Source organism: Nesoenas mayeri (assembly GCF_963082525.1).
Source record: "Nesoenas mayeri genome assembly, chromosome: 3".
In the NCBI taxonomy this organism is placed as follows: Eukaryota; Metazoa; Chordata; class Aves; order Columbiformes; family Columbidae; genus Nesoenas; species Nesoenas mayeri.
The window spans coordinates 88,300,639-88,316,982 of NC_137544.1; the positions used below are offsets into that span (position 1 = coordinate 88,300,639).

At 36.4% G+C, this 16,344-nt stretch overlaps 1 protein-coding gene across 3 annotated transcripts in view; it reads right to left on the bottom strand.

The window, feature by feature from the left end:
• The window catches only part of BTBD9 (BTB domain containing 9), a 116,123-nt gene that overhangs the window by 36,694 nt on the left and 63,085 nt on the right, over window positions 1-16,344 (bottom strand). For all 3 annotated transcript variants that reach the window (XM_080341036.1, XM_080341038.1, XM_080341037.1), the window contains exon 8: window positions 6,190-6,299. In XM_080341036.1, the coding sequence (XP_080197162.1) occupies window positions 6,190-6,299 (110 nt within the window). The remainder of the gene's footprint in view (window positions 1-6,189; window positions 6,300-16,344) is intronic.

Sequence of the window (16,344 nt, forward strand, 5' to 3'; positions counted from 1 at the left end):
AGCAATGAATATCTTGGCAGTATATTTAATTCTAGTAATAGTATTTTTATAAAGGATTGTCATTTTCAAGACATGGCCTAAGGGCCACCCACACTGGCTATATTTAAAGATAAGACAGATATGGTATTCAGCTACCCTTACAGATCCCCCAGGAGAAAAGTGTACCAGGAGCATGTGCTAGCCTCCGTCATATTTATCACTCTTTACGCTTTTTTTCCTTTACTTGATTTTCCATAGGATTTTTTTTTTTCCTGAAGTACCCAGAAAAAAATTAACACAGCTGTTTTTAACTGGCTTCCATATCTGAGTGTAAAGTACTTCCATCTCCCAGTCTTGCCAGCTCAGATTTTGCTTTCTGTCTTCCCACCATAACTTCACTGCAATCAACCAGCTAACACAGGGGAAAAAATGCCAGAAAATCCCTGAATGACTCTCTGCAACATAGGAAGGAGCAGAATGGCGCGGGTTCCTGCACCAGCTCACAAAATCAGCTATTAATGAACCCTAATTTAAATACTAAAACACACATACAGAGAGACACCAGATCTACTAAGCAGTCTTATTTTATAGGAAGGCAGTAATTTAAAGCAATATGGACTGTTGAATATATTTATGCTTCACTCTAGGCAAAGCTTCAGTCAAAGCTTCTCAGCTAAAGTGTCATCACTCCAACAGAACTGTTTATTTTACTGAGTTCTCTAAAGAGACAAACCCATTGCCCTCTGAAGAAACTATACACAAGAAATTATGCTGCAAGAAATAAATTTTTGTTTTAGTTGATACAAGGAAGTGACTTTTTTTCTATCATGTTGACAGCTGTTAAATGTTCAGCTTTCAATCTCTCAGTGTTTAATGGTAATTTTAATGGTAAAATTGCATTCTACCTGAACATCCAGTGAGCTGACAAAAGTTTCCTCACTAGAAAGCAATGGTTAGAAAAAAGAAAGCTGAGAGCAAACAAAAAAAAAATAGAATTAGGGATGCCACTATTATTCCAGGGTTTGATTTACTGTATTAAATAAATAAAAATATGTTGGGCATTTTGCTTTCACTGTTTTCCCCATGCCAAAAGATTTTTTTTAAGCCTAATATTTTTTCAGTATATGAATTAGCACTTATTTGTTACACAGTAGAAAATATTAAGTCTATAGACCTTTCAGTTAATTAAAAGTACAGTCACAAAGTCCTGTCTCTCCTTCCACATACTCTCTCTTATTTTCTTGAGCTGAAACTTGCTGATGACATTGCTACATTTCATTTGACTCTTCGATCAAGAACACAAGAAATACCAACCTCAAACATACATCAACAGCAATTCGGCCTGCTCCAGCGAAAAGCTTTCTGCAAGTTGCATTTAGCTGGAGAAAAAAATCCCACTAATATTTGTCCATGTCCAGCTGTCAGTTTGGATTAGAATAACTTCAGAGAAGGATGATCTTTTCAGTTGTTACCTGCTAGAGCTCATGATTTTTAATCCAATAAATTAGAACAAAAGCATTCAAGTCAATAGACCTGGCATACTTTTAATTGCCAACCAACTGGCTGGCTAGTGGGCTCCTTCATTAAACGTTCTGCCTGAAGAAGGCTTTCAGAAATAGAAATTGTTTCAGAAGAGCCCTAAGAAGCATGCATGTGAGCATCCTTCATTGCAACACTGGTAATAGGAAGGAAAAAAAAAAAGTAACAGGAATGATATGAACAGATCTCTGTTGAAGAATGGGTAGCTAAAACTAAACCAACCATGTGGCTGTTCTTTCCTGTGGAAAGAGGAGAGGAAAAAAAAATCCCTGCAGTATTTACATTTTCTTCAAATTTTCATTATTTCGTAAGGCTATACTTGCAGCAGAGCTGCCTTACATTGCTGGGTAAGCCTGCATGCTTTTGAAAGAAGGCTAACCTTTAAAAAAGGGAAGAAACAAAATATGATAGCTTTCTGTGAAGTCAACATTACACTAGACACAAAAATAGCATCTTGCTGCTTCCTTGGAGAGAGCAAGAGAGAGTGCAATCTGTTACAAAGCTGAAACACCCACTAGGAAACTGATATGACTGGTTTCTCTCTGTTATACATTTAAATTTATTTTTTTTTCTATAACTGCCAGTGAGTAAAAGACAAGCGAATGATTATTAATTCATTTCAATTTTTCCCTTTTAAAACAAGTTCTCCTAAGGCATTGAACAGTGCACAAATGAAGGTTCACAATGATTCATAAGTACTGAACAGCATTCCCCAGAGGGTGACCAAGGACATTCCAGTGTTTTATATCCATCACCTGCTCTTCAGTCATTACTCACTGTTCTCCTTTTCTTGTGTAGTGCACAAGTTACAAGATAATCTGACAGACTACAGATAAACACAGCTCCATATAAAAGCCTTCCACATTGCACTCCCTATGACCTTAACCAGGCTCAAAATGGGACAGTGGGCGGTCAGACCCACATGCCTGCGCACGGTCCTCAACGGCCCCTCAGTACTGAGTATTGATTACAGGACTGCGTGAGGTTATCAATTTTTTCCCTTTGAGGCAGAAAAGAGGGATTGCTTCTTATGTTTAGGTGGGGGAAAAAAGAGAGGCATTGCAGAGACGTAGCCCCTTACCCACTGCTGCAGCTTCTTGCCCCTGGGCAGATCAGAAGCTTTGCAAAACCTCCCATCATAGCAGGTACTGCTTCTTCCTCTGAATGAATACCGCTCTTGCTTGGGAAAATTTTCATTTGTTTTGGATTCTAGATTAAATATTAATGACTTAAGAGCATTTAAAATTTCAGAAGTGGATGTTCACTCAAAGCAAACCCCATGCTTTTGAGATTAAAAAAAAATATTTACATCCCTTTTAAATGAAACAGTTATGTCAATCTCATGATTCTAATATGCAGAACTGTTAACTTGCATATTTAGAGATGATACCATGCCAAAAGAAATACTGCATTTCAACTCTAACATCAGCATTAGGGAATAATTTCATGTGATTGAATTGATTTCTGTCACTTCATTTCACCAGATAACCAAGTTCAAAACAACACTAAAACACCAGAGAGTGCCAGAAAGAGAATTTCCTGCTACTTTTACTTCAAAATTGCTCCTCAACTACCAACAGATCATGTCAGTACTGGATCCAGTATTGCATAAAGTAACTGTATAAGTCATCTTCCACTGTAACTTTTAAATGTAATATGTCAAGTTAACAATTAGTCATGAAAACCTTGTGCACAAAAAACACAGGAACATAAAATTGCTATTATCATGAAACAGTGCTTCATTTTTATTATTTGTTTACCAGCCTTCTAATCTTCAGCTTTACACTGACAGCCATTGCATAGATACTATGTATCAGTACTCATACATCAGATAAATTACACTTTTTGTACGTACAGCTTTCTGATCAAGTTGAATAGGTTTCAAGAAAAATAAATAAACAATTAGCCTTAAATCTCCAAATAGGATCTCTAAACAAATACCTCAGTGGCCTTATTTGTTTGGAATGAGGTTTCAAATGGCAAACTCTTAGCATATTATCTTCAATGTTGTTTTGGTAGAAGTAAGAGTCAAAAAGTCTTTCTGAAAGAACCAGATGGCCTTCAAGGGCTGACTGCCATTTCATTTTCTTAATAAAACAGGTTCTAGAAACAGCAGCTGTGTTTGTTCTAACCTAATTTAGTACCATATTTAATACCATACTGCATAAACAAGGAACCCAATAGTATGACCTAATGCTGCTTTTAAAGGGTTGAGGATGAAAGCTTCTATGCTCAGTCGTGCTTAAAAGCAACGTACTCTGATCATTGCACTTTCATACGTTCAGTACAGCTTTCCTGACTGCTTTCAGTTCACTTTACCCTAGTCACTGCAGAAATAGAACCCAACATTACAAATGTTCATTAGACCAATAAAATAAAACTGTGCCAACTACCCCATTGGTAGTCACACAGATATTCTGCATCAGTGGAACTGGGACAGTTTGCTGGATCAAGGGAGACAGGTAATATTCTACCTGACAGCAACCATCACAGGTATGTAAAACAAAGCACTAAATGGATATAAGGTCACTTTGCTGGATCAAAGCTGTTGAGAGTATTTTTGAATAGGTAACGCTGATGGCCATAAATTCTGGTGGAGCAGCTTTTTGACCCTGCACCATTTCACAGTGAGATTGCCCCCTTTCTCACCATAAATTCTGTAAGGTCACGTCTCCAGCTGTTGCTGCCTCATTTACAATGTGGAAGTTGCTTCACATTCCCCTCTCAATGAACTACTCACTGAATTCTTACTCTTCTAATTTCCTATTAATTGACTGACTACCATCTCTTCAACAAACAGCTCTACAGGCCTCTCTTTGCTTATTGTAGGTCACTTCAAATGACTTGCATGTAAAACAGCTTAATTTACTGACACTGAATGACAGCATAGTGACACTGATCATGACGAACAACAACGCATGCTCACTATTATGTAGTCCAAATTCTATTTACATGTAAGATTCTGTAACTACAAAAAAAAATTTCATAAACAGATAAATTTTAGTAAAGCTATATTAAGTCTCCATCTCTGAGATTATCTTTGAAACTAATGAAATACTGAAAGAGATCAAACAGTTCATCTCACCAAAATGCTCACTAAACTACAAAATATCACAGGGTATCTGAAAGACAAGTTGATTACAGCACAAGCACACTGGCACATGAATTCACTACCTTGCCTACTGTAACAATCAAACAATCTTTGAGTTAATACAAAAAAAAAAAAAGGAAAGCAAATACGAAATTTGAGCCTCGAATTGTTTGCTAAATAAGAGTGATAATATGAAATCCAATATATATATAGAGACACGCATCACTTATTTGCACACAGCAACTCTGATTTTCTATGAAGTTTTTAAAAGTTCATAGCTGGCAGTGCTAAATATGTAGTTTAGCTCAAACACTTCATCAAACTTGAAATATTTTGATTCTCCCCTAACTAACTTTCTGATGGTAGATGTTTTCTTTTAACAGTTCTTCCTTACTGCTTATTCTATGTTCTTGTGAATAGCAATTGCAGTATTACTTGCAAACTCCACAAAGCATAGGGAAAACTTTATATTTGCATTCTATGCTTCAAAAAAACCCTAAGAAATTACACAGCAAATCTCCTAAGATTCAGTGTAATCATGCAATGACTTTATACAAAGTCCGGGGAACAGGCTGAAGGCACTGGGTCCCAGTTTTTCACAGCTAAATATTATAGCTTTCGCAGAAAAAAAAAAAAAAAAAATTAAAGAACTACATCTTACTAAAATCTTCCCTCTCATTCTTTTTTGAAAACTGTTTTCCCTTCCATCTACCATAGACATTTCTATGTTTAAGACCAGCTCAAGCTCTGATAATTCTGCTGAAATTTTCAATTTCATGCCAGAAGTAACAAACTGTGGGAAATCCCACCTAGACAACTACTAAATGGTCCACAAAACTCTTCGCAATGAATTTCAGGATGTCACTTGTGTGAGTTTATATGGGAGAAAGCACCTTTTCTGAGTTACTAAAAAAAACCCCACTATATTAAATCTTCCTTTGACATTGTTTATCATTCGGTATTTGGTCTGTTGGGGATTTTTACCTTAAGTAATGCAGTACTATGCAGAGCTACTTCAATGACTATTATAAAAGCTGTCTGGAGCTCCAGAAGCACAGAACTCCATCAGCGTGGTGTTCTGAGAATAACAGCAGCCAATATAATGTTCTGCCAAGGCTAGGTGTGTCTATGACACTTTGGGGAAAAATCATAACATGAGAGTTTAGTTTCAGCAGTTGAAATTAGGCTGTGTAAGAGGCCCTAAGTGCCCCAATCCATCTCCACTGCAATAAATAGCTCTGGTTACTCCATCCTCGTGGAGTACAGAATTCAGGCTAACCTAGCAGGAGGCAATAGCAACCATACTAATACATGTAAAGAAAAATCAGATTAGCAGCACAGAGTTACTCAATTACCAAGTGGCTTTGTCAGCAGTAATTGATTTAATTTGAACTTTAGCATTCCTGAAGCTTCACTAATTAATCCACAAGACCAGCCAACTAATTCTATGCTTACAGCATCATTTAACTCAAGTTAGGGATTTCTGTGTGGAAACAGAAGCAGAGTAAGAGTGCAGTGATAGCCAGTCTTAAAAGCCAAGCAACAGTTCATGCAGAAGGAAAAAGAGTTTTATCTCTTACCTATCAGACCTTTCTCAAGAGTAAAGGTTTTGTTCGTGAACATGCATTCAAATGCCACAATATGGAAAACTTTGTTCACTGTGTTGTGGGTCCCGACAATTCGTATATACCTACAGTGGAGAAAGAAAAAAAAAAAAAAGGTAAGTAGTATAAGTTAAGCATGACAAACTTCTATGCACTAAAATATGAATTATTAAGTTGGACTATATTGTGCAGACCTGTAAGAAGAAACTGTCCAAAAAATAAAAAAAAAGGAAAGGAATAAAAGAGTATAAATTTCACAGCAGACTTGCATCTACTCAGGATGCTGTCTCCAGTTCAATTTAAGGAAAAAAAAATTAAAGAGCTGTGAAATCCATGAAAAATATTTCTGGGCTTATTTGTCAAGAAAAGTAAAAATTAGAGACCTTCTGGATCACAAAAGTCTTTTAGTGCAAATGTGTGCTCATGGAGGCTTTAAATAATGATGATGATAATAACAAAAGCAGTAGTAGTAATAATAATAATAAACAACTCCCTTTACCAGCTACTTTTCACCACTATGAAAGATTTCAAACAGCCAGGACAAACTCAACAAACTCATGAGGTTTCTCAGCAGAAGCCACAAATTAATTTCATTTTAATATGACTGTTTCTAATTCTAATAGTGGATGTACAGGATATCAATGTCTTTGTTAGTGTATCTTTTATTAGTAAAAACAAAAAAACTATCTGAACAGTCAAATGTTACAAAGCAAAGCTAGCTCTGGGTTTCATTACTGGTTGCACAACTTATACTTCTAGACTCTAATTGAAAATCAAATAGATCTGCTCATGAACATTGTGACCTGTTCACCTTCTGTATTATCCTGGAGGCTTCACCTTCTCTTAACAGTCATTAACCCTGATTCAGTCACATTCCGAAATTTCCTGAAGAGATACAACAGTTCCTACTATAAATTTTGAAAAATCCTAAATGGAATATCGTATGCCATCTCAATAAATGTTGAAAAAGCAACACAGAAAACTACCTAAAACAAATACCATTACCCCACAAAATGGGTTACCCACACTGCAGCAAGCTTTGTATTAAATGAACTGTTTTCAATTAAGAAGTATCAGAATGCATGAATCTTAGACAAAATCCTCAGTCTGTGGTATTATATAAAACATTTCACTTACATAGTATAATTATAGTTGCAACATAATGTCTGTTCACTAACAGCATCATTTTGGCTTGTGTTCAGCAATCCAATTTGAGAAGATACACAGCTTTCAACACTGAGATGTTTTTTTAAAAAATAAAAACCCCCCATAGCTACGTACCATACAAATGTTCAACCTCCTCCTACACTTCAAGACTTGAGTGCCTTATGAAAGAGCTCTTATAAGCAAGTATCAATTACTGTTATTACTGATATTGGTTCGTATTTACCATACATAAAAAATCTTCTAGAAAAATAATTTTTAAAATAACCACTTATTACACACAAATGACTGCAAGAAACAACTAAGTTACCTGAATGTCATGACACTGCTATGGTTTTGACCTCTGCTCCTTTTAACTTATATAATAATATCATGTAAAGAAAACTATTATATATTTTGAATAAAATCACAAAACTGCTATGAAATACGCTCAAAATTTCACTTTAAAATTTTAGTTATCATTATTTGAAACAAAAAAGCATTATGCTACTCCCCAATTAATATTAACTCACAGATCAATTAATAATCACAGTAGCAAATTTCCTGGAAGTCACTGTCTGTAGAAAAAGTTGCAAAACTGGAGAAAATATTTATTCTTCATAAAGAAGGTGAGCCTGTATTTTAAAAGTAAAGCAGAACTTAGCCCTCACCATTCAACTGTGGCAAAAGCCTGAAAAGAGCATCGCAGGAATCTCAGTTGACAGGGCAGGATCCAGCAGTTCTTTCCCCACACCGGCCCATGTGAACTAGTCAGTTGCTGTGAGGTGGCAGATGAAATGGGATTCACATTATGAAGGCAAAACTGTATCAGCCTCAGTTTTTCTTAAGATGCTGAGGATGATTTGCGGTGCTTTTGCAAGTGATACACAGTCAGGTTCAGCCATAGCAAAAGCACAGCAGACACACTGGAGCAAGACCCCAAGGTTTCTACTCGCAAATCTGACCTTCTACAAAACCGATACTGAAGATCCATCCACTGAAAAGGTTATGATCAAATTACTCAGGTGACTAACTGTTGTTCAGAGATAGCTGATCTTGAAATGTGACAGAATTGTTCAGTTTTAGGAGGTCTGGTAGGCATCTTCAGGTAAGGGTATGCCTCTCCTTGTTGAACTTACAGGCACAGATGTATCTGACCCTGTCACAGAATCGTCTAATGCAGTAGACAGTCTAGACCTTTTACAAAAACTTTGGCATTGCTACATTTGGAAGAAACATCAAACAAGGAATACTGACCGTAAATTAACCTAGTGCTTTGAATAAGTGTTATGTAAAGGGCAAAGGCAACAAGTTGTGTCTCCATAAGCAAAAAGGGGAAAAAAAACCCAACAAAACAAAAAAGCCCAAACGACCACTTCCACTTGTATTTTGCCATCTTTTGTTTGGTTTTTGTCGTCTTATTTTATACTGTCTTTTCAAATTATTTTCTTTATTCACAAGCACGGTACAAATCCAAAATATGCAGACAACGACCAGGATCCAAGAACACTAAATGCTCTTGTTCTATCCAGCATCAGAAGCACAGAATTCAACTAAATGCAGGAACAGCCTTGGAACATTTGTTAGTGCAGGTGGAGGCTGGCTCGCCCTGGAGACTCCCTCGTCTCTCTCGGGGAAGAAAGGTATTGATTGAGTTGTGCTGCCTGGACAAAACCCACTCTGGGCCAAGCAACAGAGCGTTGCTAATGGAGGTACTTTGACACGCTTCAGTTACGCTTCCTTGCTTTAAAGAGTTTAAAGAATAAAGAAACTAACAACATTAAGAGGAATACAAGAAACCGCTTTACAATTAGCTTCACAAGCTAATTTATTTCGATTTTTTGTGTTATGAAATTGTAACACTAGAGCAAACTTCCTGATTGGTTTTGGCTTTTTTATTTTGTTTTCTTTTATTTGGAGGGGTGGTGGTGTTGGTTGTTCAGGTTTTTTAATATATCAATAGGGCGAAAGACACAAGACTTGAAGAATAGTTTGCCACAGGAAAAGCATCTTTATCATGCTGCACACTTAGCATAAGTAACATATCACTCACTGGTTAGCAAACTTCTCTGCCAAGAGGTAGAAAGGAACTAAGCTTATTCCTGCATGCTCAATAGCCTATCAGTCATTTTGAACAATAGGTGACAATGTTTTGCATTGCTGGAAAGCTGAAATTTTGCTGTAATGTAAAACAAAATCCCATCCATTAAAATAATAATGTATACATTTATCTTCTAAAGTATATTATTTCCATGTTGTAATGTTATTGCAAGGTAGAATATAATAATATGACAAACCCCATCTATTCTTCCCAATGCAATACATGTATTTTATTTCTTTCCTTATTTCTCTCAAGGTGAATGATCAGTGTGATTTCCTGCCTGAATCTTGCATTCTTCTACTTGGTGGAAATTTAAAAAATGCAATCTTCAAAATTAATTTAAACAACCTGACTTCTAAAAATCACATTCTCAAATTTTGCATAAAAATTGTAGCTTATTATTCCACTTGATGCAAGATACTAAAGCCACCATAGCCCAAGATTGTAAAAAATAATCATCTTTCAAATAAGGCAGAATTTAATAGGAGTGCCCAGTAGTACTAGGTAAACAAGGTATATCTGAATTTCAAATATCACCAATGAAGAACAATATTGAACAATATTGATTGGCTCAGAAATATGATAGTGATGTGGACGACTTCAATAGGAGCAATGAAGTCTTAATTCAAAGCATACAGATTTCAGAAATTTAAAATGCCTATTGTAGCTCATGACATGCTTGAAAATTTGTACATTTTCCTAAGCAGTTTTCTGCCAGATGGAAATACAACGGAGTTATGATTGAAAATAAAAGCCCTTCAGGCAATCATACTATATGCACCATCTCATCATTTTCCTGGAGTGATTTATTAGCTGGAATATAAGACTACAGGTAACAAAATTAATATGAACAATTTTTCAGCGCATGTAACTTTGACAAATGCTTAAAATGCATTGAACATGTTCTATGTGATCACTTACTAAGTTTTTAAAACATACTGTAGCGCTTTTGGCTGGAACAGAGTTCAATTTCTACACAGTAGCCAGTATGGGGCTATGTTTTGGATTTGTGCTTCGCACCCATGGCTTTTGCTTTATTAAACTGTCTTAGTCTTAATCCATGAGTTTTTGCACCTTTACCCTTCTGATTCTCCCTCCCATCCCACTGTGGAGGCCGAGCTGCCCACCGAGGTCAGTCTGCAGCACCGTGATACTGCTTTTGGCTCTGAACAGCAGTGCGGCAACAGGCAAAGCTATCTGGCTTTGCTGACAGGCCTAAGGTAGAGAATTAAGCACCAAACAGTCTTCTGGTTCCCACAAGCAAATCTGCATCAAGTGGCAAGAGTTATCAGGAACAGGCTGCTCAGGGGGGTTGTGGAGTCTCCTACTCTGGAGACATTCAAAACCCGCCTGGACACATTCCTGTGTAACCTCATCTGGGTGTTCCTGCTCCCGCAGGGGGATTGGACTAGGTGATCTTTTGAGGCCCCTTCCAATCCCTAACGTTCTGTGATTCTGTTATCATATCTGTAGATAATTAAGTAACATTGACAGAGAAGAGATCAGTGAGCAGGCTGTGCATGCAGATGTCTACAGCCAGCTGGGAAGACAGTGCCTAAGCACTCCCTCAAGCACAGGGAGATTCTTTTGTGAACTTGAGACTCCAAAGTTGGGACACTTTTCTGAGGAACCATTGTGAATACTGGTGCTAATAATGCCTCCTTATATAATAGCCTGTTGTATAAGGTGTTTTCTCAGAAAGAGATTGAAGTTGAACTCATTTTTTTCAATAGGATTTCAAGCCTAAGAAGAGGTCCCTACCCACAGGGAGCCCAGCTAGACGATGACATGGCACATTCTCTGCTGCTGCACTACACAGGGCAGACAAAGTGTGAGTCCGAGGAAAGTATCCAAGAGCTCCTCACTCAGCAACCATAGTTCAAGTTCTACACATTGAAAAAATTGTAGGTTGAACACTCTCCTCCCTCCAAAGGCTCTTGTTTTGAAATGACTGTAAGATATCATAAGATGAAAGGATACTCAAGACTGCAGGGGCAAACAATTTGAAGAACCCTGTAACTTTCAGAGTCCAACTCTGTATGTTTAACTGCCTTAACCCATGCCTTTTCTTTTTTTTTTTTTTTACATATATATACAAAAAAATACATCCTATAAGAATACAAATCCATCTTGGTTAACTCAGTATTTTCTTTGTTGAAACTAAGGCAATCAGAAACAAGCAGCTGCGGGACTGGATGTGCTGGAGTGAGTAACTTCTCCACTCTTGTGTGCCCTCTGTATGCTACAAACAACAGATTGGCCCATAAGGAAATAAAATAAAACCTTTTACTGCATAATAGAGCTTTTGATTTGATCTTGTTTCTTTTAGATACTTAAGAATAAGATCAAACTTTGCATAGTTTTGCAATTACTTTTCACCTGTTCAAGCTGTGAGAACAAATATGTTCACCTGTTTAAGATGCGTGGTATTCTCCCATCCTCAACACCACATACTTGTAATTATTGCAGTCCTCTGAATTAGAAAAAACAGAGGAAACAAGCTAAAGATCATATTTTTAGCAGACAAGGTTTCCTGAAATACAATACGGGTATCTTTTATGCTGATTAAATCAACATAAATGCATATACTAGTTATTTTCAATAGCCACAAAGAGTCATTTTTCTATAAGTGCTTAGCAAGCATGTCATTAATTAAAGACCACTGACCAGACTTACTTGTATATGCTGAATTACAAGACGATTTAAAAGCTTTTATTACCACAAAGTAGAGGGGGAAAAAAACCAGCAGAAAGCCCAAACTCTACATAGAACAAAAAATTTTAAAGCACTTTTTTAAGTAGGTGACACAAGCTTCGGCAAACCTGATTAAATGAAGAATTAACTGTATAATCAAAATCCTAGTGCCAAACTATGAATTTTAATTATATTGCTCACTGAGGAAGAGACATGGCAGACAAAACCAAGGATAGACATTAAAAGCACCACAGGCAGTTTTTCCAGTGCAATTAGAAATTGTTCACTTTCCTGTTGGGAGCAAAGCAGTTTTATACGACACAAAGTTATCTATAAATCTTTGTGTGATAGGAGAGTAAAAGAACCACAATTCAGGGGTTAGACAAGCTCCTCTATCAATGGGCTTTATACTCAACTGATAGACTGAGGGGAAGACAAAAAGAACCCTGAATCATTCTTTAAAAAAAACAAACATTGATCAGTTTGGGGGGTTTAAAAGTACTTCTCTGGCAGGGGAACAGGACTGCAGCATATGAATTTTGCCTCTTTAGAAGACATTTTATTTTGTTTTCTGGTCCTGTTTGAGAATAATGGATAATGATAGTATTTAAGTGCTGTAAGAGTTACACCTACCTACACGTTACAGACTTCTGTAGTCACAGTCATACTACACTTGACCCCATAGATTCCCACAGCAGGAATACCAGAAAAATCTGTATTATTCTTTCTTCCTTCCTTTACTCTTCCACTAACAAGAACATTATTTTATCTAGAGGAAAACAGCGTGTTCTCCTGGATCTCGATAGAGTCTTAAACTACTAAAATTTGAATGAAGTACCTGGGTTGATTAATTAGGCAGCTACACGACAGTCCCGTCATCCTCCCCCTATTTTCCTCAGAGCAATTCTTCACCTTTACACAAAACTACAACTTGGGCAACCTTTTGTGACTACAAATACTTGCATTTCTGAACAACGACATTATGTTTTACTTCTGCTTTTTACATTTGTACAGCTGACGCATTTATTTCGGACAACAGCTGCTGCTGAGCATACCACTGATTCAGCTGTGGGCACCCTGGAGCACAACTAACACCAAAGCTCAGCTGCCTGCATCAGAACAGTACCTAGGACATGTGTGTCAAATCATAAAAATATGCATACTCTAGGATCCACTTTAATCCTTCATTATAATAACATCGGTAAGATACAGACAAACTCTGGAATATATTAAGCACAGATTCTAATCCCTTGGGAATGTTGAGACAGAAGACTAAGTAAAGAGAGGTAAAGGAAATTAACTGGTATTTTGCACTGATATCGACTCTAAGTTACTATCAAAGCAACCAGAACAGCAAACTAAAATAAAGAATTAATTCCAATACGTGCAAAATGAGCTCCTAAGAACTTGGCATTTCATTTCTGTTTGTGGAGCATTTGGTATGAGACGCCAGTGCTAGTCCTACATACTTCATATCTCCTCTGACTGCCTAGAAACCGCCCATCATTCACATTCTGATCACTGCCACAGAGATGCACAAGATACAGCCCAGCACACAAGGGCATTAGAAGACATTCTGTTTGTCTTTTGGTGGAAAAGGAAACAGTGCTATTCACTGCTATCTAAACTCCATTTATTGACAACTCGGTAAAACGTATAATCCTTCAGACTCACACAGCTGAATCAACAGACTCATAGCAGAAGGATAAAAAACAAAGCAGGGCGGTGGGAAATCTATTGCCAGAATTAAATCACATGGAAAAACAGTGGACATAAATATATAAAATAAAGAATGAAGCCAAAACAAAAGTGGAAAGCATTTCTGTCTTTTGACAGGAGACAAGTTTTCCTGCCCTTAGACGAGAATATCTAATTGAGTCTGTACCAAAAGCAAATCCCTGCTGCAAATATAGAAAACACCACTGACAAATCAAATAAAACACACAAGACAAAATCATTGAACTCCCGTAGGAAAAGCATCCATAATCCCTGCAAAGCCTGTACGTAACATTTTCACCTTTGCAATTGATGCAAATACAAGCAACAGTGTAGCAGTTTGAAAACACAATGCATTTTGCTTTGTAATTACCTTTAATATGTATCCAGATATTTTGTGCTGTGGTATTCAAGTGGCTAAAAATATTGATATAAAACAATTACACAGGATATGTCATTGTTTGTGATAATAAGAATTATCATCCAAACAACCAATGTTTCTGAACCAAATTAACACCTAATGTGTGGGAACATAACTAACATCTGCCTGATGATCTTTTGTATTCCATATGTAAGAATAATGAGCTTACAAATGGTGTTTTTTCATTACTTCTTTCCAATTTTTATTTTTATTTTTTTTAAAGAAAACCCTAAATTTGAGGTAAATTTGCTTGAATCTGAATCTTTACGTGGTGCACATCTCTAGGTCCATTCAATTTCTCAAACCTGAACTTGGCTCTGCAGGATTTTTTTCAGGTCAGATGTCAACCCAAACTAATTCTTTGTCCCAGAACCTGTCTAGATATGGGCAAGAATCTATAATTTAACATGATCTCATAATGGACTTCTACCACATAAACTCAAAATCTGTTAGGAGAAAATAGTAAGATCTTGATGCCATGAAATCTGTATTTAAACCTTATCTCTGATTCACTTTTGCAGCCAAACCCAACTTAAATATCACCTTCATTTATCTTTATGCCATGTCTGGCAAATGCATAAAATGGGACCCTAATGAATTAAATTTTATAGAAAAAAAAGTTATTTTAAATAGAAAAGAAAGCATTGTTCTTCAGGAAGTCTGGTTCTAGCACAAAGTAGAAATGGCATTTAGAGAGAAGACATGAACTTGCTCTGCATGCCTTCCATGTGACAGAGCCAGATTCTTTCAAAAATGCATATAACCTTCAACAGGACTTGTTTTCTCCCTGTCACAGTATATCCTGATGTGGTTTCATGGCTTTGGGTCAATTTAGCTTAGGCTTGATTATGTACATACATTGTAGCCTCCACCTTTTTAAACACATTGAATAAAACAGAAGAAAATACAGGGAAGCTCTTTTCAACAAAATGTGAGAATGTTTTGCATTGTCCCCAGCTTCTCATGTTCCACCAGCCTGTGAATTTAACATGCAATAATTACTTCCTTCTTCAAGGACACCTCAAGTAAGAGCTGTCTAGATCCTGACTGGAATCAGACTACATGCAATATGACAAAGAAATACCTGAAAAGTATTAGAACAAAGTCATCTAGAAGCAAATGGACAAAAAAAACCAAAAACCAAAAAACCAAAAAAAAACCAAAAAAACCAAACCAATCTGCACCAAGGTAGCTCAATAAAGAAGTAATTGTGGTTTTGACCTGTGTTTAAAAAAAATCAAGGAATTTCAAAATTTTTCATATAAAACTGTAGTGAAGACATATACAGAAAACTGTATTCAGCTCCGTCATCCCAATATCTGACAGTGGTAAAGAAGGGTGGATTTTTTTAAAAGAGAATGAAAATGATAAAAAATGCAAATTGCTGAAAACCATTTTTAGATAAAGGTCATTTGGATGAATCATCAATAATGAGAAGTACAGCAAGTCTAGGTATTGGAGCAGATAAGCAGAAGACAAAAAGAGAAGACCTCCAGGGCTCTCCAAAGGGGGTCATAAATGCACATGAAGAATGAAATGTTAAAATAAATAAGATAAAAACCAAGCAAACAAAAGTTACAGTGTAACTTTTTACTTACTGAGAAACATATCCAAGGATATATGCAAGGAATCCTGCCATTTCTTTTGTTAAAATTATACCAGGAAAGTGCTAAGCAATACTCGAGTGGAATCAGCTAAGCACTGCTGGCATAAAAATGGCTGGATATATATTTTTCACCAGTATTTTTATGATTTAAAATTTTTAATTTGTACTTATGAATACAACTCATTGTAGTTGGAGGTGGTTAGAAAATCAATGCAAACTATTGCTGGCTCAATTTGTAACTTGCTGCACAAACAATTTTGGAATGCTGAAATGTGGGGTAATTCATTAAGCTGAGTCTGCTTTATACATGTAGAACTTTTATGATAAAGCATTTACTGTTAATATTTAAGTGCTTTAGATGTGAGGTAAGGATGGCTTTGTTAATTGGTTCCTTAATGAAATACAGGATCATACAGTTATTAAAACCCTTGTACTATCCAGTGACTTACA